Here is a 22,876-nt window from a genome sequence, read left to right as displayed (position 1 = left end):
TTGCACAAAATTTTGTTCCTTATAAATACCCACCAATTTGACTGCATATGATCATCACCACCACCAAGTTGTTTCTCAGTCTCATTCTCACACATTGCTTAGTCTTGTGCATTCCCATCCACCAAATGTGAAGCAAGATTTTTGAAGTCAAATCTCAAAAATTCAATTACTACTTTGAGACATTTAAGATCAAATCTTTAAAAATTCGGTTACCACTTTTGTTATATTTCTTACGTGATTGTTGCACAAAATTAATTGAAGATCATTTTTTTTTCCTTATAAATACCCACCAATTTTACTGCATATATATGATCATCACAACCACCAAGTTGTCTCTCATTCTCATTCTCATTCTCACACACACCAACAATGGCGACTGGTAAAGCAATGAAAGTGCAGTTAGCTCTCTTTTGCATCATCTTCATAACCCGCTTGGCTCTTACTCAATGTATGCCTGCTAACCTTTGGTTTTTTGTATTTTGAAATTTGTATAATCAACCAAGTATTTTAATTTTATGTTTTATGTGACATAATTTAAACAGGCAATGAGAGCACTAGTTTTAGCAACAGCAAGAATGTTGTTGACAATTTAAGGGTGAGAGGTGATCATGTGAACACTATGAGCGGCATCAAAATACATATTTGCAACCCATGGCAGTGTGAAAATAAGCCTTGTTGGTGCTGCGGCAAAAACTGCTGGTATATTGAAAAAGAATGTACTAAAAATTGCGTCCCTCATCAGGCTCCTCTTCCTAATTAACCCTAGCTAGCTTAGCTAGCTCAATATCTCTAGAAATAAAATGACTTGAACCTTCTTGTAGGCTAGCTTGGTGTTATGATCACTGTCTTTGGCAATACTCATGTACTGATATCAATGCTTTTTAGTGAGAGCAACTTTTGAGACTTGGGTTTTATTTTCCCTTCTTTTTCAGTATGAACAAATCATGTGCTGCAAAATTGGTCTAATTCATGGTTGCATTTGAATCTTAAATCAATATTTTGAATTGTATGGGTTTAAATGCCTCACATGTGCGGTATAGGTGGTTACCTCGTCCACTTAATTGACATAAGGATTTGTTCTTGGATTGAAAACGTTAGACAATTATACAGGTAAAATTTCTAAAATTGAAATGATAAGAGATCGTTTTTGTAGTTTATCCACAAAAAAAAGAGAGACAAGACTATAGATATATATGTAAATATTTGCCGAATGCCTCTACATGCTCTTGGTTTGCAATTAGTCATACGTCAGTGCATTTCATCAGAAGGAATTAGGAAAAGTGGGCAGGACATGGAGCATACAACACTACAAGAAAAACAGAATATGACAACGCGCGAGAAATGTTGTCAAAGCAGTTTAACAACGTTCGCATGCACGTTGCGTATCTTGAAGTTGTTAAAAGTTTTGCTCATTCAACAACGCGTTTTTGAAGTTGTCTAAAATGTTAATGAACGTTGCTAAATACTTTTCTACAACGTGTAAAAAATGTTGTATCTTGTAACTGCGTTTTTTAAACGTTGTTGTTGTATTTTCCACAACATCTTGTGCATGTTGTTATTCTTATTGCATTTGACAACATGCTTTTATTGTTGTCATTGTTCTTTGCATCACATAAATATGAACGTTATTAAATAAAAATTGACATTTTTTCAATAAAACAAATTTAAATTCATAAACCTGGTTCATAAACACATTCAAGGTGCAATATTTTCTAATTAAATATCATTAACATATCTTCCAGCCACCAATATCATTCATTAAATAGACCAAATAGAACTAATATCATTTATACAACCAACCAAGTAACTGTCAAAAACAAAAACCAACTATTTAGCACAAATCAACCATGTTAATCAACATACTAGCACAAAATACACTCTCAATGTCTACTTGAAAATCTAACACGTAAAATCCAACACGTGCTCCTACTGTGTCAAACTCTTTGACATTTCTAAACAGCAAATTCCACCTTACAATACCTCAAAATAGCAAAAGTCCACATACAAAAAGATACTGCTCTTCCAATAAAGCTTAGGTACTCTTTGTCATCACCAAATAAGACTTATTTTCACAAGTTCTTGAGCAATTCCTTTTCATGAACCTGTCATTTCAATAAATAAAAAAAAATGTACAACTAGTTAGCCTTAGTGGACTGTCAACAAATTTTTAAAGATGCACATTTTTTTGTTCAATCAAGCAAAATTAGCCTTTTAATTGTTGAAGGCCTTGCAAGTGATTCCCAAGTTCTCCTTTTAATTCTGAAGTCACATTTCAATAGAAGGGCTCTCATACTGCAAAAGCAATCTAAAAATAACTTGGGACTTCATTGGACAAATCATTTCTGGATCTCTTAAATCTCTTGTGTGGATGAAGCAAATTGGAAAAGTTCAATTTTAGTTTAATTAAGCAATTAGCACAGTCCAAAATAGAAATACATAAACATGTATTAGTGGAGAAAAATACACATATGTACACCAAGCACATGCACAGATCAATGTCATCATTACAGAGTTTAAAAAGTAAAAATATGGAAATATCTAAGATAGATGTTTATGTTTAATTGACATTGAGGATCATATGTTTATGTAAAAATATGGAAATATCTAAGATAGATATATCTCTTGTGAGGATCAAACTTATAATCTAGTTTCAAATGCACTAGTAACTTAATTATCAGGTTTTTGTGTCTTTAAGGTCAGAAAATTAACCTTGGATTGAGAACACTTCCCTTATCCACTGTGAGCAACTCACTTCATCAAACTAATGATATGCAAAAAATAATGTGAGGATTTAAAAATGCAACTTAGGGAGCTGTAACATGATATCTAAAGCCTATATGAATATTCAAACTGAAGTGATGAAATAATTGAAAAAATAAAAAAATAAAAAGAATCGACTCTAACTCATCAGCTAGTAATGCAGAAAATATATATATATATATATCCTATATGCTCTTTGTCCTATCCGGGAAAAAAAAAAGAAAAAAAAAAAGAAAAAGGAAAGCTAAACAGATCAGAAAGAAAACTAAGAAAAAACAAGAGATCAAGGCTTAACAAATAAACCAACATAGCCCAAGAATACATATATAATAATTTTTTTTATTAGAATAAGATGATTATAATCAAAGAAAAGTTATAATCATATAGCACAAATACAACCAATTCCAAGAAACTCAAACAAAAGATAAATTTGACAAGTAACTTCATTACCAAACTACATTTACAGTAAGTTAAATACCTTTTGGCTTTTTTTATCACTCAAAAAGATCCACCCAGTGCCCCAAATTCCTTCTACACAGCCAAAACAAAGTTGATTGTGCCCTAGAAAAATTGAGAAATCAACAATAAGAATCTTTATAATTAGACGTATTTGCTTTAAAAGCATACACAGACAAGAACACAAACAATCATATGGTAAAGATGGAGCTGTCCCACTTGTCATCCCAGTAAGACAATGAGGACTTGGTCATATGGTACTTTGATTGGACATGACATCAACAAGTGGTCAAGTATAGATAAAATAGGAATGTCCTATATAATCTATTGGACCAGACCATTCAACTTAGCTAACTTTACCACAATTTAGATCAAGCTAACAAGTTTTTACCAAGCAAAAGAGAAGCTAATCATCATTCTTAGAAACAAAATGAAGTTAGCATAACACCACGAACAGACAAAGCACCATAATATTCATAACAATTGAGCATAAAAGTAAACACATGAAGCTCCATATCATTCACAAACTGAAACATGTACTCTATGTTAAGAATGATATTAGTTAGTTGTGTTAATGTTGAGGAAAGAGGAAAGCAGAAAGATATATAATATAAATTGCATAATTAATAGATTTACCAAATTAGATACCTATATATTTTGCTGATGAGATCATCTCCATTAAAGCAGCTCCTTTCTTAATTGGTAGAAACGCTGGAAAACAAAACAATATCATAGTAAATTCTTAGTTAAGAAGGCATGAAGAGGCTGCAATGTAAAATATTTAAACTTTTTTTATTGATGAATGATTGAAACTTTACATGCACAGATTTCATAAAATGAAGGCTGATATGTAGACCGTACAATTCTAAGTATTATCTTTAGTTGAAAAGAAAACAAACCAGCAGAGAAGTGATGAAGGCCAAGAATTGTGAAAAGTGTAAATCCGACTTCATCATATATTGCTCAATAGCATGCAGATATGCAGACATTGCATGTTATGCAAGAGTATTTACAGACAAGAAGAACACACCATGTTTCCATATAGACAAACAAAAATAAAGCAAAACCATGTTTCTAATTTTCATAACAAAAATTTTGGCTACTAGTCAACTAGAAGATCCTAATTAATACTCTATTCTGCGACAGGTCAGTGACTTCAGTTTATATTTTTGTTTTGATCATTATAAAAATTTGGGTCTTTTTTTAAAAAACAAATAAAAGAAACAAGCAACAGTACAAGAAGCAAAAAAAAAAAAGGAAAGAATAAGAAGCAATCGTCATCAATATAAGGAAGAACACAAATATAGAGCCAAATCATCGTAGAGAAAGATAGAAAAATCCACTTTCACTGACATGGTTCCTCTTAAAATCCCTATGAATCCAGACCCTAAACTTAATCCAAATCTATCATTTAACCAATTAAAAAAGAAAAACAATTGACCCATTCTTTTTATCTCAATCAAACCAGAAACTAAACTAGAGATCCTAAAAATCAACCTATTCTTTTTTTCTCAATCAAAACTAGAAACTAAAACCCAAAATTTAAACTCAGAAACTAAAACTCTAGAGAAAATTAAGTATAAAAGAAAGATCCTAAAAATTGACCCAATCCTTATTTCTCAATCAAAGCCAGAAACAAAAACTCTAGAGAAAAGGAAGTAAAGAAGAAGACGCTCACCTTGCCAGAGTAGATGCGCCGATAATAGGGTCTGACAGAGAAAGAGAGGAAGGGAGATGGTCTAAAGAGTGAGGGAGACGATCGACAGAGAAAACGTTGGAAGAAGGAGAAAAGATAAGTCTGACGCTTGGTCTTTTTACCCAAAGTTAGCTTAATTTTTTTTTAACAAAAAAAATCCTGAAGTTTGGTTTATTGGGCTTGGAGCTGAAATGTAGGCGCCAAATATTTCTTTTCAGTGATGGGTTGGGCGCCAATAATTTCAGGATATAACAACAATTTATGCACGTAGTCATTATTAGAGAATTTCACAACAACAAACGAACGTTGTTGTTTCTTAAATAAATGACAACGAGCAATTATAAGTGGTCATATGTGAAAAAAATTTGCAACACGCACTATGTGTTGTCGTATAAGCTTTTAATAACGTATTTTGTGCACGTTGTGAAACTAATATTAATAATAGTGTACAACAACAGATACTTAATTGCACGTTGTTAATGAGTGCTTTCAACAACAATCATTTCGCGCATTGTATTATTGACGTTGTCATATCCTGTTTTTGTTGTAGTGCAAAAAGATACCACCTATAAAGAACATATAGGCAGAAAGGAGTAGAAGAAAGGGATCGAGAATTCAAAAGAGGCTGCTATATGCACACCCTTTTCCTTTTTATTACACACCACCCTCATTTAAATAGTGAAATGACACGTACATTTGACTAAAAACAACCCATAGGTTATGAAACAAAATATTTCTCTATACACACCCCATAACCCCTCATCCCATAATTCCCTTCCTTCATCTTTCATACACTAAATCTTAAACATTTTTTCTTTCTTCTATATAAGTAATAGTATTCGTAGAAAAGCATATTTTGTTTGATGAATGGAGCCTTCATTCGTCTCTTATTCCTTTTCATATGAGGTATGATAGTCAGTCTTTGAATTTTTTTTTTTCATGTTCTTCACTTTGCTGGTTGCGTTTCATTCGGTGGACTAGAGCTGAATGGTCCACAAAGTTTTGGCAGGTGACAACCAAACATAACTAAATTATTCGGCCAGGTACCACCGAATGTTAATTACAAAAGAATGTCATATAAGATTACTTGGTAGATCGCCGCTGAAAACTATAATAATTGTTGCAGTGACTATTGGACAGTGTACGTTTTGATTTTGAATTGAAATCAAAACGAATTAATATTAGACTGGCGCAACAAATCATAAAAATAAATAGTAGCAAAGCTTTTAATACAATAAACAACGAATGTCTTAGAGAAAATCAAAAAGTGTTTTGCGGTGTAGCAGCACGCTGCTCTTTCAAGTATTTAGCAATCTGACACTGTTGAGTAGTTACTACTCTTTCAAGTAATGGACAAAACCATTAACAAAGCAACTTTACAACCAAAATGACTCATAATAAACAAACATTACCATTTCAAAATAAAATCCAGAATCCCAAAAAACAATAGTAACCATTCCAATTCTAAAAATTCAAATGACCAAAAACTAAGTGGCAGAACCTAACAACTATTGAACAAAGCACTAGAAAACATCAAATATCTCTGAATAATCCGAGTGCAAGAATGCTTCCAACTTCGCCACAACGACCACATGTCATCTTTCTTTTAATAACTTCGCCAGAAGACTTTGCTCCTGAAGTTTTTGGGCTTCTTGGAGGCCGTTTACTAACTTGAGGAAGGATAACAGATGATTCTGAGTTATCCTCAACCAAATCCTTCTCAAAATCTGGTATTGGTTTAATTCCAAATGTATATGTCAAACTATGATAGTTAACCTTGAAATAGTCTTCAATATAATCATACACACATTTTCCAGTTTGTCGAATCACAGCCACTATATGTGTGCAGGGAAAGCTGTTCAACTACTACTGATCGACATCAACTACAATGCCCTATTGAAAAATTCACCATAAAACTGAAATTTACTTGAACCTCGAAAGTATTCTCATCAGAACGTCTAACCATCCAATGTCTTCCAGCCTCTATATTTTCTTTCAACTCTTTCTACATGTTTGGACATACGATACTAGTCCAACTTTCTCCTTCCATTTTACATTTAGCATTAAAAACCATCAATTTCTTCGAATCCCTTCAATCATTTCATGGATCGGCAGCATTCTGAATTCTAAATCCAGTAATTGAATGATTCATAAATGTTGTTAGACATCTTCCCATAGCGCTTACCTACAAAATATGCACTTGCATAATGCTCTTTAGGAAAATTTTTCAAAAAGTATTGAATCTTAAGACGACCAATAGCAAGAAGAGCATCCATAAATTTTTGATAGGCTCATAGGCAATGGGAGTATGTGCATAGGCAACCTTTGTAAAAAAGCTCAAAACCTTTTCTCGAAGAGCCTTCTCTTGTGGCTAAGTTCCACCAAACTTTTTTGATAAATTCTGGGGTGAATGGTGAAAACAATATGCATGTGGATAATCTAGATATTGCATCCAACAAGCCTTTGTTCCTATTTGAAAGAAAAGGTGATGATCCTTTGTTGCGGAACAATAATCTCAGACAATTTATTCTCAAACCAAGTTGAATTATCCTCTGTCTCAAGATCAACTATAGCAAAAGCCAGTGGATAGAACACTGAAAACATAAAGAAAAGATTAGAAAAAGAAGAGGAAGACTAAATAGAAAAACATATACTGTTGCACAGTCACATATACAAAAACTGTAATAACAATCTATTTTTAAACAGAGACAAAAAATTATAAAATAATAAATGGGAAGCATTATTTATTTATTGTGTCGCGGTGCAGCGGTACGCTGCTATTTGAAAATGTACAATACATGACTGTTCAAAAATATCTCATTTCCATTCTTAGATAAACCTAACACTGTCTAACAGTACAAAATTGATGAAACATGTCCTCCCATAATTATGAATTCAAAATTAATATTACCTTGATTCCCGGTCCTTCTAGTAGCTCCGAGAAGATGTCCTTTGTACTTTCCTTTCAAGAAGGTTACATCGAGGTAAATAAGTGGTAAAAAGTAGCAAATTAAACCCAGCAATACAACTCTCAAAAGAGATATAGAAAAAAACGCTGAAAACTATGTGTTCGTAGATCACATTCCAACAAAAAAATGGAGTCAGGGTTTGTAGAGTGAACAACGTGAGCATACCAACGTAAATGGTCATATGATAAGGATTTTTGACTATACAACTCATGTGAAGCCAAATTCTTTCCATACCAAGGTTTTACGATATGTCACATCAAGACTATAGTAATCCTTGAATTGCTTTACAATTTCTTTCAGTTTAAGTCCTGGATTTTCACGAAGTTAGTCTTTGAAGAATGAGGAAACAAGGTTGGCCTTCATCCTTTGGTTAGTAGGCTCAAGAACTACATCAGAGCATTTGTGAAGATTGTTCAGCTTTCTAATAACAAAAGCACTAGTAGATTTATCAACAGTAGCATACACTCGCCAATCACAACTTTCATTTTCTCTCTTGAAGCACACGGCAATGATACGCTCCCTATCATTGGTTTTATACAAAATTTTGAAACCACTTTCAATAGCATATATACTTGATCAAATTATATGGAAATCTTCAACCCTTCCCTCAAATCTTTGACCTACTTCACTTATATAAGAAACCCAGTCATTAGAAACAAACGTTTTCGGCTCAGCTCTCTTATATCTTCCAAGACACTGGTTCTCAGCAATGACATCACCCGAAGATGAACTCACAATAGAAGATCCACTTTTATCCCCATAAGCAATATCATTGTTCACCATACCTTCAATTGCAACAGTGATATTGCGAACTAGAATATCTATAAACTTGCTCTTAGCTACATTTACGCACACCAGCCAACATCAAGTCAAAATCTTCTTAAGAATCTAGAACACAACTAGAATATTCAAGAAGAGAATACCGAAGAGTAAAGCTTCACATTGTATTCAATACATCCATAAAAGAGTTTTTGGGCAAGATATGGAACATCACTGTATCTGACATGTAAGTGTAATGGGCAATTATATCAACTTCACAAAAAACAAGTCTTAGTCAGTAAAATGAAAGTACCAAAAAATTAGAAACTGTCGTACAGATATTGAAACAAAAGGATATCACCACAGACAAAACATAGCATAAAAAGAACAATCAGACATAGAAAAAACAACACAAACATCTTTAAAAAAACCTATTGAGCCTTAAAACAAAAAAAAATGGACAAACAAAAAAAAATTTAGAAGAACAAAATAAAGAAATAATAGGAATTGAAACCGTAACTAATAGACATATACATTAAAAATAATAGCAATGTAATTCTAAACAAAGACATGAAATCAATCAAAACTTAAAAGAAAAATACTAAACTAAAAAAGAGGAAATGAACACGCTACAAAGCTGTATATGTCAGAAGAATCAAAACCAATAGAATAAAACAGGTAAATCAACGTTAAAAGAACAAATCAACAGTTAAATCTACTACATAAAACTTAAAATTAGAAGCTGTAGAACATAATGTCAAACAAATTTCACCAAAACAAAGGAAAAAAATAGGTGAAAATCAAAATCAAAAAGCGAAATTTGAAGAACAATGCTCAAAGATTGAAAAGCAAAAACTTAAAAAAAAAAAAAAACTAAAGAGCAATATTTCAAACTTGTTTGGATAAAACTCAAAGAAAAATCAAGAAACAGATAGATCAAGTCGAACTTGTTTGGAAAATTGAAAAGGAAAACCAGAGCAAAGGCCAAAAAAAGAAAGATGAGTCCAGGTACAACTGAAAAACTGCCAAAAAAGGAAACATAAATAAATGGCCAAAGTACATTTTTGGTCCCTGTACTTTAACGAAGTTTCCACTTTGCTTCATGTTCTTTCAATTTTAGCAATTTCAGTCCCGTACTTTCATTCTATTTGCAATTAGGTCCAAACAGTTAACTCAATTTATTTTTTAGACGAAAATATGATGTGACAACAGTATGAATGAATATTTTAGACATTTTTTGATTAATACGGTCTAAATAAAAAATTTAAAAGGTTAAATAAACTATAATTAAGAAAGAAAGAAAAAAACAAAAACTTAAATAATTAAGAAAAAAAATACATGTGTCCAAATGTGATTGGGCAACGTCACTAGGTTAAATGAGTTTCACGCATATGTTATTTAAAATGTCCAAAATATCTTTGCTGCGTCATATTTCCATCAACAATTTAATCCTAATTAATGATTTAGACCCAATTGCAAACGTAATGAAAGTACGAGACTAAATTTTCTAAAATTGAAAGAAAGGACCAAAGTGGAAACTTCGTTAAAGTACAGGGACCAAAAATGCAGTTTGGCCTAAATAAATCGTACAATCGTAATGGGTTAGGCCATTGACTAAAATGCAGTTTGTCATAATATCCAATTGACTAAAATGAATATAAAGGCAAAAAAGTAAATGAACGCAATCAATATTTCAAGTAAATTCGGTAGTGGGTTGAACTATTGATTAAAATGTAAATTTGTCATAATATCCAATCGACTATTAAGGGATAGAAAATTTTGTATTAACTAATATGAAAGTTACAAATTATTTGTTGTTTTATTTGTAATTTGCTATAAAAAGTAACTTGAAATTGCCATCTATTAAAATAAAAATCACAACAAATTAAACAATCTAGTAAAATAAAATTAAAATAGTCAAATTGTAGAATTTAGGATTCTCAACTAATTCATTAATTATGTGATGTAAATATTATACAAGTCATGTCTATGACTTAGCCTACAAGAAATAGGAAACCCAATAGTAAAATAATTGGAATATACAAGAACAAGTAGCTAAAAAAACCCTAAAAGTTTGTCGAGTTCTAGAATTCTTGCGTAGTAAGTCAGGTGGTATACACAAATGAAATAATAAATAAAATTTAGAAAAACCTAAGAGATACAAATGTTAATCTATTAAGAAAATTCAAAAATGAATTCCTCGCTTGATTTAATTTCTCCCAATATCTCACTTCTATGCAATTTTTAAGATATATTATAATGTCTTAATAGGAATCTCTCATTCTTACTTAAGTATAGCTTTCATATAAATGTGACCACAACATCACAAAACAATTTTAGTGTGAAAGAAAAAAAATCATGCTAATTGTATGATTTTTCATAAAAAATACATGTTTGCGATGCCTATATATGCACAATAGAAAAAGTATATTGGCATGCACAGAGTAATATTAAGGAGACCAAATTTTAGTATCACATGCGTTCCCCCTTTATAATAGAGATGTGACATATCATTATAAGTATGTCTCACCTCTATTAAAGAGGTGGTACATGATGTGATACCCAAATGTAGTCTCCCTAACATTGTTGGGTATGCACTTAAACGCGTGCCAAGTGACGATTATTAAACTTGATAACACAATACAATCATTAAATGTGTCAATTTGTGTGATTAATTTTCAAATTAAGCGGGTTGAAACACAAATTAATGGACTGACAAAAATATGATTATACCAAACCCGTTTATTTTGTTTCTTTTTTCTGAGTGGTGTTATTGGGCTACGTCAACACCCAACTATCCTCATCCATATCCAAATTATCATCACTAGAAAAAATAACTGATTGAAAAAGTAACTCATCAATCATTATTGACTTGGTATGTGATCATTGACCCCTTATTCTTTTTTCTATAGTATAAGCTAGAAAAGTGCATTAATACACATAAATTACAAATATAGCAATATTTTCAAATAAATTATTTGTTATAATAAAAATAATAAACTCATGCCTAAACAAACAAACCACACAACCAAAATAAAAGAAAGTGAAAAGTGAAAAATTAAAAGAATGGGATATAAAGACATAACTATATATTTGCTTATGATAACAAGCAGACAAGCCCTAACAAAATGACACTCCTAAAGTTGACATAAATTGACAACGAAGCCGATCCAGATAGGTCTTTATCATCACCATCAGCACTCTCCTCTTTGGGATTATTGAAATTGGATGGGACAATTGTGTCCGGGATCGAATCATCACCATCTCCAGACTCAGGACTATTTGCCGGGCCTGGAGATGGTGGTGAGTTGATCCCGGGAGTGGGATTGTTCTGTAAACTCTTGGGCAAGCCTTGCCCATGAGTCACGTTGATCTTGAAGTGCTGCCCACTCTTGCATTGGTCCCCATCGTAGTCGCCAGAAAAGAAATAGTTCATTCCCTCCTTCACCAAAGGCACTGCCACCGACACTGGCAGTGGGGCAGTGTTGGATGGGTTTCCTGCCGACCATTCGATTGTGTCTTTTTCCTGAGCGTCATCGTAATCGCATGCCTTGTATGTTGTCAAGTTGTATGTTTGGACAACTGAGTGGTTGGTATTAGTGTTGAAAACTGCAATCATTAATTCAATCAAATTAATGCATAATAATTAAACTAACCACATTAATAATTCAAAGATTAGTCTTAATTATTAAAATAATAGCTGTTGCAGGGATACTATTCATAATAGAGAGAAAGAGGAGCGTTAGTTGCTTTCTCAGTTTCTCATTTCTATATTTTCTTTTATGTTTTTTATATTCTGCACTATACTATATTCTAAGATCGAAATTATTTATTTTCTAAATCCCACTAAAAAATTCATCTTTTCAAAAAAGAGTCAATTAAATTGAAATTCATTTCGTCATTTGGGCATATTTACAATATGATAATTGTTGCACGGTATATACTAATATATTATAAATAAGCACATATACCAAAATGATTGGCACCAACCAATCTTTGACTGAGATAACAAAACAACAATATAGACAGAAATTAAATCAAATGCATTTGTGTCTTTATTCATGAGGTAGACAATTAAAAAACAAAAAAAAATTAAGGGTGGTTGCATTAGTTGCATATGACTATATATGAGCTGTATTTATATAAATAATAGTAGGTGTCGGTAGTAGTTTTGGCTACACGTGAAGTACACATGGTTTCATAGAAAAGTGCTTTGATTGTAAGTGCAGCTAACTCACATGTGCTTTTTTCTTTCTTAATGCTTCTCTCTTTGAACTTAGCTTTTTCCACTAAAGTGTTATGCTATTCTGGGAAAAGCATTACATGATAATGTGAATTATGTACTTTTTTTTTTTTGGGTAAGTGAATTATGTACTTTGAAGTTGAATTTAACTACCAAACCCAACATACAGCATAGAATAGAATAGTTTCAAGAACCCAAAAAAGAGGAAAAATTAATATTGTACACCCCAAATTCTTTAGTTTAGACAGTCCAAATTTCAACAAATTAAACCACAAAATAGATGCTAAAAGGATGCCCAAGAAATCATTAGCTCATATATATATTAATGATTTTATTAATTGTAGAGACAAAAAGTAACATGCAAGAAAACAAAACTAGAATCAAAGATAATTTGATGATCACATCTATTTTTAAAGCTTTAATATATGAAGGCTCTGGCTCTAAAAGTCTTTTCTTAATTTAATAAAATAATCTGTGACAAAATTAATTAATGTAGAAAATCAACGCAGCATAAATGGAAGTTGCGTAGTTCGACCGAATTGAACATGCTTGAAGTCCAGTTAGTTAATTATGGTTCTGGATGTAAATCAATTAAGCATTTTAATTCAAGGACTATAAACAAGCTAGAGCCTAATTAACTAAAGAACAGAAGTTAAGATAGATCACCCTACCCAAAAAAAAAAGAAGATCAAACTTATCATATCAAATTTGGTTGCATACACTAATTTAAAGAATTCTTTTTATTTTCTTTTATGGAAATTGACATGAATGAAACAGGAAATTAAGTGAAGATAAGTATAGGCAGCAATATATATTATGAAAACTGAAAAGTAAATGAATGAATTGATGGATGGATGGATCCAATTAATTGCTTACTGAGGAAATCTCCCAAGCTGAAGTTGTTAATGGAAGAAGCCCATTTCTGGTAACTAAGATTGAGCTTTTCAGTGGTATCATACCAACCCAATGAGTCACCCACTGTGTAGTTCTTGTAAGCTTCAACAGATGTTGTTGTTGTTGACAATGAAACCAGAAGAAGAAAACAGAGGATGATGAAAGAAGAAGAAGAAGAAGAAGAAGAATTGTAGTAGAGGTAGTAGTTGGTGCCTTGCATTGTTCTTCAAGTGTGTGAAACTAATGGTGGATGATGGATCACTTTAGTGGATGTGGATCAGGGGATATTAAGTACTTCAGGTCAGGAATGAAAGGCATCACCTGTAATGCTGCCAGCTAGCTACTGTCGGACGTACCTGTCTAGCTATAATTCTATATATACTAAACGCGGTGAGAGGTGTTACTGTGCGTTTAGAGGTGTTACTGCAGCTTAGGAACAGTGTTCTCCCTCTTTTGTCTTTTTTTTTTAGGGCAGTGTAATTAGTGGGAGTGTTCTCCCTCTTTTGTCTTTTTTTTAGTTGCTTGGCAATGTAATTAGTGGGGTTAGTTTGGCCTGTTTTGGTCATTCACCGTCTCTTACTTTTTGCCATTGTCTTTTCCTTTGTTTTATAGTTGTGTCATTTCTTTGGTTTTGTCTCACATGTTTTTTTTTTTTTCCGCATCTGTTTGCCATTGTAAAATTGTGGGGTTTAGTGTGCCCTTTTTTGTCTTTCACCTTGACTTGCTTTTTGGATGAGTTATCTTTTCTTTTTGGATGACTTGCTCTCTCTCCTCACTCTCTTTTCTCTTCTCTCTCTTTTCTCTTCTCTCTTCTCTCCCCTGACACTTTGTCTCTCTCTTCCCTCTCGGTCTATCTCCCTCAACGTTACTATCTCCAGCGCGTGGGGGCGCGTCCGGCGGCATATGAGGGTCGTCTTTGGCCCATATTCTTCGTCTCTTCATCCTCTTCCTCCACATACCCTTCATTTTCCCCAGAACCCAGCCAACCCGAGAACCAAGTTCAGACCAATGTGGGTTCATCGGCGTTGACTCGCCGTTCTCGACGACGTCGTCAAGCCCAACCACTTGGGCTTCATTCCCCTCGCCATGGAGAGTCTCTTTGTGCCACTCACTTGTGCAAACGATGTTTCACTACAGAGGATCAAGCCTCCAAAGGCCAGCAACGGATCGAATCGATTCTGGTCCCGTTCTTCTCCTCTTGGCATGGGCTTTCTGCTGATGTTCTCGATTCAGACTCTAGAGCAGAAATGAAGGTATACTTTTTTGCAACTAGTTTGCTAGGGTTAGACTATTTAATCTACAACAAGCTCATATTGATAATAGTTTCCATATCTTTGATTAGAATTGTCCATATTGGTAATGATTCTGATCCCCCAAATTCCAAGAAATTAAAAAATTAAAAGGACAACTTTTGGTTTAATAGCACCAATTCATTCATCAAATTAGACTCATACACCCTTTGCGCGCGCATGAATATGAAATTATATGTGGTAAAAGAAAGTAGTTGAAGCAATTAGGAATGAGAGGGAGATAGTTGGGGAGGACAAATTTAGGATATTGGTATTTTTATAACAAATGACCAACATGTTTTGTTAAAAAGAAATTGAAACTTCAAAATTACGTTAAAGATTTTAGTATATTATATTAAGAGATAATTAAGCTTAGGTCTTTTAGAAAAATAGTTTTTAGATAGAGACCGGGGGTGTTTTAAAATTTATAAGAAATTTTTTTAATTCATAATAAAGTTCTTTTAATTTATAAGAAAATCATTTTAATTCATAATAAAGTCATTCCTTAATTGGAAGGATATTTCCCCCTATTTAAAGGGTATTTTTCCTTTTAGGGTGTAAAATGAGCTTTGTAGATGCTGAATTTGTGTCTATTATGTATTACATTATTGTTTCTAGGTCATTGACTTTGTTATTGGTCATCTAGAAATTGGATCACGCATTCTGCATGAATATAAAAGAGACTTAGAGCCAAGTCCATTTTATGAGGCTTTCTTAGATTAAGACCGGTAGTGATTTAAGGTTTTTAATTAAGTTCTTTTATTTTTCTTCTTTGACGACTTATATTAGGTTTTAAGTACTAGTTTAAGCTTGCTTTTCTACAAATCAATTCAGGAACCTTTTCCTATTTGGAGAGGCATGCCTTCACCAATAAGGTGATTCATTCTCCATTCATATTTTGAAACTGAGATTTATGTATTTTTTTGGGTTTGACAAATGTTTATTAGGATTATTATTTTGAGTTTTAAATATGAAATAGAAATGTATTGATTCTTGAAGATTTGTTTGGGTGAGGACTAAGGAGAGAGATGAGACGTGAAGGAGATTCATGGGGAAGGAGGAGAAGAGCTGCCATGGCTTTGGGAGGAAAGGGATGGATGACGATGGGGGTAGGGGTATTCGTGTGATTTAGTTGTTTAAAGTAATATTTTATTATTAAATGATTTTTCTCTCTCCTCATTATATTATCAAAAATTTATAATTTGAAATAATTAATTATAGGGTTAAATACATTTTTGATCCACGAACTTTGGGCGGTTTCTCAATTTGGTCCACCAATTTTAAAACGTGACAAAAATAACCTCGAATTATCCAATTTGTGTCAATTCAGGATCATCCGTCCAAATATCTAACGGAGGCAGACGTGGCTGTTAAACGTTGACGTGGCGCACTGAATGTGCGCCACGTGTCACCTCTTTTATTTTATTTTCAGATTTTTTCTATTTTTCTATTTTTATAAACTTTAAAAATTAATTAAAAATAGCTCCGGACTCATAAAAATACACGAAAAATTCCTACGACCTCGTCTTGACTAGTACTAATTTATTATGGGGCTAAATTACCAATTTGCCCTCTGAGAGTTTCCAGAAAATTTGGGAAGTCCAAATTTATTTCTAAAAAATTAAAATACTCTAGACTCTTTGGAAATTTATAGAATAATCTCCCAAGCTCCAAAAAATATGAAGTTTGCACCGTTGGTCTTCTAAAAACTAACACTACCTTTCTCGTGAACACTTGCTACCCAAAAGACCTCTCGGTCTTAGAAGAAAATAAATTTTCCTCTATAAAATAAATTTGGACTTCCCAAATTTTATGGAAACTCTTAAAGGGCAAATTGGTAATTTGGCCCTATAATAAATTAGTACTAGTTAAGACGAGGTTGTAGGAATTTTCCGTGTATTTTTATGAGTCCGGAGCTATTTTTAATTAATTTTTAAAGTTTATAAAAATAAGAAAATAGAAAAAATCCGAAAATAAAATAAAAGAGGTGACATGTGGCGCACATTCAGTGTGTCACGTCAGCGTTTAACGGCCACGTCAGCTTCCGTTAGATTTTTGGACGGAAGATCCTGGATTGACACAAATTGGATAATTCGAGGTTATTTTTGTCATATTTAAAAATTGGTGGACCAAATTGAGAAACCGCTCAAAGTTCGTGGATCAAAAATGTATTTAACCCTTAATTATACTTATCTTATGTTGCACATGTCAACTTTGGAGTGGAGTTCACCACCCTTGAGGGTGGTGAGAAAAAATGATCTCTACACACCTCTCTCATTAAAAAGTGAAAAAACACATTTGACCTAATAGGAAAATACTCTAAAGGACATCTCATAGTTTATGACAGTCATGTGCCGAATAAAATGAATTTGTTCGGCAGTACTCTACCGAACGAATCCAAAGTTTATGTTTTTATATTTTGGTTCAACTGTCATCTGTCGAACAATAGATAATGATTTGATAGCCATCTGTCGAAAAATAGATAATGGTTCGACAGACATCTACCGAACAATGGACAATGGTTCGGTGGTTATCTGCCGAACCACCTATGTTGTTTTTCAATTTTTTTTTTTTCAGCTTTTGAAAAATCTTATATTTGCAAAAGCAATTTTCAATTTCTTGTTTGAAAATATAGGTATGATAAGAAGAGGAAAACATGCTTCATCTTTGTCTAGAGGAGAAGTCCCCGATGTTGCCAATGATGCCGATGTTGGAAGAACACGACCCATAACTTCTGAGAGAAAAAAAGCTAGTAGAAGCACGAGCTAATCGTCAAGCGGTTTCTGAAGAAGCTAAGGTTGAGATTGGTGATGAGGATAATCCCAACGAGCTAGTTGAGCCTTTCCATGGAGGTCTCATGGACACATCCGTGTTGAGGAGCTATAAAACTCATGTAGCTGCTGCCATTTGGAATGACGAGGTATAATCTTTAACAGTTGGTATTAAATGCTTGTGTAACTTGCAGCAATCATACTTTTTTTGGTTATGTTTGAATTAGGAACGTGATCCTTTAAGGTACATGTCCAAAACTACCAAGCTCCGTGAGTGGAAGTTGTGGGCTAGAACATATAACGACCGGTTGAAAGGATATGTTATAAATTCTGAGTTGATATCATTGGTTCAGTGTTCTTATCGTACAATTGATAAAGTGTTGGTGAGATGACCATCACACTAGATTACATTGCCAACATTTTAGACATTTCTGTTGGTGGTGCACCAGTGGCTACACTTGTTGAGGATAACATTGATTCTGAATATCTATTAACTGCATTTTTAGGAGTTAGTGGGGATCAGACATTCGAGCAGTTGATGGATTTTGGTGGTGAGTACATACGATTAGAGTGGTTACGTACGTGCTTTAGTAGTGTATCTGATAGCAACTCTGAGCATGAAATCCAGTATGCAGCCCGAGTCTATTTGTTGTATCTATTGGGTTGTATCTTTTTTTTTTGTAAGACTGGCACAAGGGTACAAGTCTAATATCTCAGACTGCTTACTAATTTTGATACTGTTAGCCATTATTCATGGAGTGCTGGATGCTTAGCTTGGTTATTTAAGCAGTTTGGATTTGCCTCTCAAGCTGGTGTTAAGCAAATTAATAGTTATATGACACTTTTAGAGGTTTGGGTGTACGAGCACATGCACACTATTTTTGGTCCATCATACGACATGAATTATTTTGAGAATTCACCTCGTGTGCTTTGCTGGACTCCAAGACGGGATAGTAGGAGTGATCTTGAAGTAGTTCAGAGAATACGAACACGACTTGATGTTCTGTCGGCTGATGAGGTATATTTGTAATTTAGAATTCTTTTTTATAAATTTAGGATTATATTTTATTATTTTACAAATCTATTATGTTATTGTTTTCAAATTTATTGTGTTATTGTTTTTTTCAAGTTATTTGGGAACCATACAAATCCCAAAGACAAGTACACTCATTGTCAGCTATAGCATTCTTCACAAGAATGATAAGGTGTTTTGATGTTGTTGAGTCTTATTATCCCGAGAGAGTATTTAGGCAGTTTGGGAGGGTACAAATGATCCTCCTGCACCACGTGCGGTTTTTTAAGGGATTCGAGGTTCGAATGCACACTCGTATAAACCCATGTATAATTATTTGGCTGGTATGTGGGAGGCATAGGGAAATCACGTATTGTTCGAGAAGGTTCGCAGTATATTGGTGAGGCGGCCATCAGATATTATGAGAGGGTATATTGATTGGTTCACCGTTATATCACATTCAATTGTCCATAACCCTACTCGTAAAGGTGTATTTAACTCACATGTCACATTGGATATTACATACTACCGGGTACGTAATTTTAAATTTTAAATTTCCTTATTGTCCGACTGCATCTGCTAATGTTGGCATATTTTGGCTTTTAGAAGCGCAAGACTCGTATGCTACGGATTACCCAGCTGATTGTTTACATGGGCGAAGAAGTTGTTGTCACACGTCCTACTCACCTTTATCAGTCGGTTCAGAGTTTGCAACATATATACTCTAGAGGGGACACACTTGCAAAATACTATGACGTACCAATGCGGTTCGAGACGTTGTGCCCCCCAATGATTATGTGTTGATGGTTTTGTAGTTTGTGTAACTTGACTAAGATTTTAACTATGGCGGGATAGTTAGAGTGACTATGTTTGAACTTTTTATAATTTGACATTCCACTACGGTTTTAGCTTTGCGTGTTGACTATGATTTTATTTATAATTCGATTATGGTTTTATTTATGTGGAATACTATAGTTAATTTATATAATTTTCGCACAAATTGCACAAAAAAATAATAATAATCTTTTGTCAAACAATTCATTCGACAGTACACTACTAAACGTTTTCAACTTATTCGACAGTCAGCTATTGAACATATTCAATTTGTTCGACAGTTCACTATCGAATATATTCGACAGCTCACTACCGAACGCCCTGAATATATCTGCCATGAATAAATTCACCTATTTATATATCTTTAAATAATACAATAATTTCATCATAATTAAATACAAATAGTGCATCAAGTTCAAGACTATGATAAGTAAATACGAATAGTGCATCAAGTCCATAACATAATTAATCATTATCAAGATACACGGGTTCTTGTGTGGAAAGATCACTATAGCATACAAGTTCTTTGAATTGCTCAAGGCGATGTTGGTATCTAGTATATCACATTTTTGTGCTTTTGGTGGCATACATGGTCCACATAGTTGGAACAGGTGACATCCGGTACTAAGTGTACCTATTAAATAGCATTAGACATGAGTCTTAAAGATAATTTAAATATCTAATAAAATAAACCATATAGTTTAATGTGTACATGTTCTTCCATCCATATTGCTAGTCTATCAAGTGTTGATTGAATCAGTGGATTTGACACTATGACTTGTGGTTTGTGAAGTGTATCCAACTTTCTCCAACGGGGTTGCACTGAATCAAGTGGAATATGCATCTTACGTCATCTATATGACAAAATCTTATGTGCACACGGCAAACAGTGTGTTTGGCGGATGGTGGAATCACATGGTAATGTTCTGGTCGGATTTGAATCGGCCCTACAAAAAGAAAAGAATTAAATTAGTAAGTGAGCATGACATTAATGAAGTGTTAAAGATAGTAATGTCAAATCCTTAGTATCCAAATTATCGGTCAATCTCACAAGCAATTATAGTCAATGCCGCCATAAATACATAACCAATCAAATCTTTCAATTTCTGCTGTCTTATTTTGACTTGAACAAACGTTCGACTTTTTTCAAATGATGCCTTAATGTGTGTATGCTGTAATACTAATAATGAGTGAAAATGTGCCCAAGAAGTATCAATGGGAAGTTGGCTAGAGCTAAGTTCCCTTCTTAGCTTTGCGTGTACACTTTCCGCCCTATTAATAGAGTCAAGTTAATTTATATGCAACACAATACAAAAATTAATCAATAATGCCAAATATGAGAAAATGTTTATTTATTGGAAGTTATATTACCAAAATGTATACACGTGTCTGTCCATACAGCCACAAACTTCTCCTTGACAAGTATCAACTAAGTGTCCTTCAAATAGTCAATAACTCTAGAAACCCAACCAAACTTAGATTCAATTTGCTATAAATCTCTTAAATACACATCTTCTGACGTTGAATTTACCAAGGAATACCACGAACTATAAAACTTATCCCAATTATCCTTGGTTCCAAACTTTTTTTTGCAATTTGTCATAACATTTTTACTAATGTGCCACATACACAATAAATGTCTAGTACTAGCAAAAACAACATAGATTGCATTCATGAGTGCTAGATCTCGGTTTGTAACAATCATCGCTGAGTAACGACCTCAATTTAGTCAAATCTCAAATGTAATTGTCTTCCTTCTTATAACTAATGTAAGTAAATGCAACTGAGAAAGTCATGTTTGTGGATGTGACCCCAACAATCTCAAAAAGTGACAAACGATATCTATTAGTTTTATACGTGCAATCCATGATCAATACATGTGGAAATGCACGTAAGAGATCAACACACCCAGGGTGGCTCCAAAACAAATCAGTCACAATATCATCACCAACAAAACATCTATACCACTCAAAATATTTGTTTTCAGATAACTTACTTAGCAAACACTGCATTTTGGTTTTTCCAGCCTTCTCTTTCACCCTATGACGGTGTCTAACATTGTATATTGTTTTGATTGTTGTTGTATTCGAATAATCTCTTTCCTTTAAGATGGTCAAAATTTGCTTTAATTTCACTAGACTCTTGAACATATCCGCCAATAAAGAATTTTCTCTTTCATATAATCTCTCCATAAATGAATGTCCTTCACCACTAACTAAAACCCTATGGTTATGCACTCCACATACCACACTTAGCTTCCATTCATTCTCATTACTAGTTTGCACACCCTTTAATGAGAATGGGCATCAACATCTTTTCATAATAGAGTCTCTACCATCCTTATGACGTTTTACCATACAATTATAAACATCAGACTTGGATGGCCTATGGCGATCACTTCGTTCTCAACCAACGAACACTATAGCTTTCTTCTTCCTCACCCCTGCTGCATTAGACCTCATAATGACAATGACTATGTTGTGCGTCCCCACCCCTGCTGCACATGCCCAATTAACCAATGTATCACTCGAATGAAATATCTGCACATATAATTTATATTATTCATATTTCAACTATATATACAACATACATTTTCTAAATAACAAATAGATTCCTCGTTCGTTGTGAATTCATCGTTCGTTGTGAATTCCTTGTTCGTTGTGAATTCATTACTATAGTCATGTGAGTATTCGATCAAAACCTCGACCTCAGCCCCAATGTAGTCCTTAATCTTATTGTTTCGAGTAGAAGCACCACCATATTGTTCATATTGTTCGTCGTCCTACACATAAAACATGGAAATGATGTTAAAACAGTGTGTTTGGTAGAAGGTTTCCGAACAAAATGTATCTGTTCGGTAGTAATCTATTGAACAAATAACCATAGTTCGACAGTTGAATACCGAACAAGATTGATTTTACATAAATAAAAAAATTCATTCGATAGATGTCTTCCGAACATATTGAAATATTTCGGCGGATTATTATTGAACTTTGTAAGTTTATTCGGCGAATAGTCATCGAATGGATTTTTAAAAAATTTATTTTGTAATTTCATTCGGTGGGTAACTAGTGAATATCTTAACTTTGTTCGGTACATATCTATCGAACAATTGAGAAAAGTTCAGTACTGGTTTGCGTAACAAACCGCGAACAGAAAATGAAAAACACGAAAAAAAACACAAAAAATTACT

At 33.4% G+C, this 22,876-nt stretch overlaps 1 protein-coding gene and 1 long non-coding RNA gene across 2 annotated transcripts; both read right to left on the bottom strand.

Annotated features, from left to right (window-relative positions):
- Positions 1–1,813: 1,813 nt before the first annotated feature.
- Positions 1,814–5,067, bottom strand: LOC147299380 (uncharacterized). Its single transcript, XR_015119958.1, has 4 exons — positions 4,895–5,067; positions 3,865–3,927; positions 3,239–3,321; positions 1,814–2,102 (listed from the first exon to the last, which is right to left on the bottom strand). It is a non-coding gene; the product is annotated as an uncharacterized LOC147299380 (long non-coding RNA).
- A 6,613-nt stretch (positions 5,068–11,680) lies between these two features.
- On the bottom strand, positions 11,681–14,124 carry LOC147299379 (early nodulin-like protein 18). The gene is made up of 2 exons (XM_086252093.1): positions 13,760–14,124; positions 11,681–12,249 (listed from the first exon to the last, which is right to left on the bottom strand). Exons 1-2 carry the CDS (start codon positions 13,995–13,997, stop codon positions 11,738–11,740), a joined length of 750 nt encoding a protein of 249 aa, XP_086108219.1. The 5' UTR covers positions 13,998–14,124; the 3' UTR covers positions 11,681–11,737.
- Between the last annotated feature and the right edge of the window lie 8,752 nt (positions 14,125–22,876).

The sequence above is a fragment of the Dryas octopetala genome, chromosome 1 (genome assembly GCF_963921425.1).
Source record: "Dryas octopetala chromosome 1, drDryOcto1.1, whole genome shotgun sequence".
Classification (NCBI taxonomy): domain Eukaryota; kingdom Viridiplantae; phylum Streptophyta; class Magnoliopsida; order Rosales; family Rosaceae; genus Dryas; species Dryas octopetala.
The sequence above is the reverse complement of the archived record's forward strand: the minus strand, read 5'-3'. Positions and strand labels throughout refer to the sequence as shown.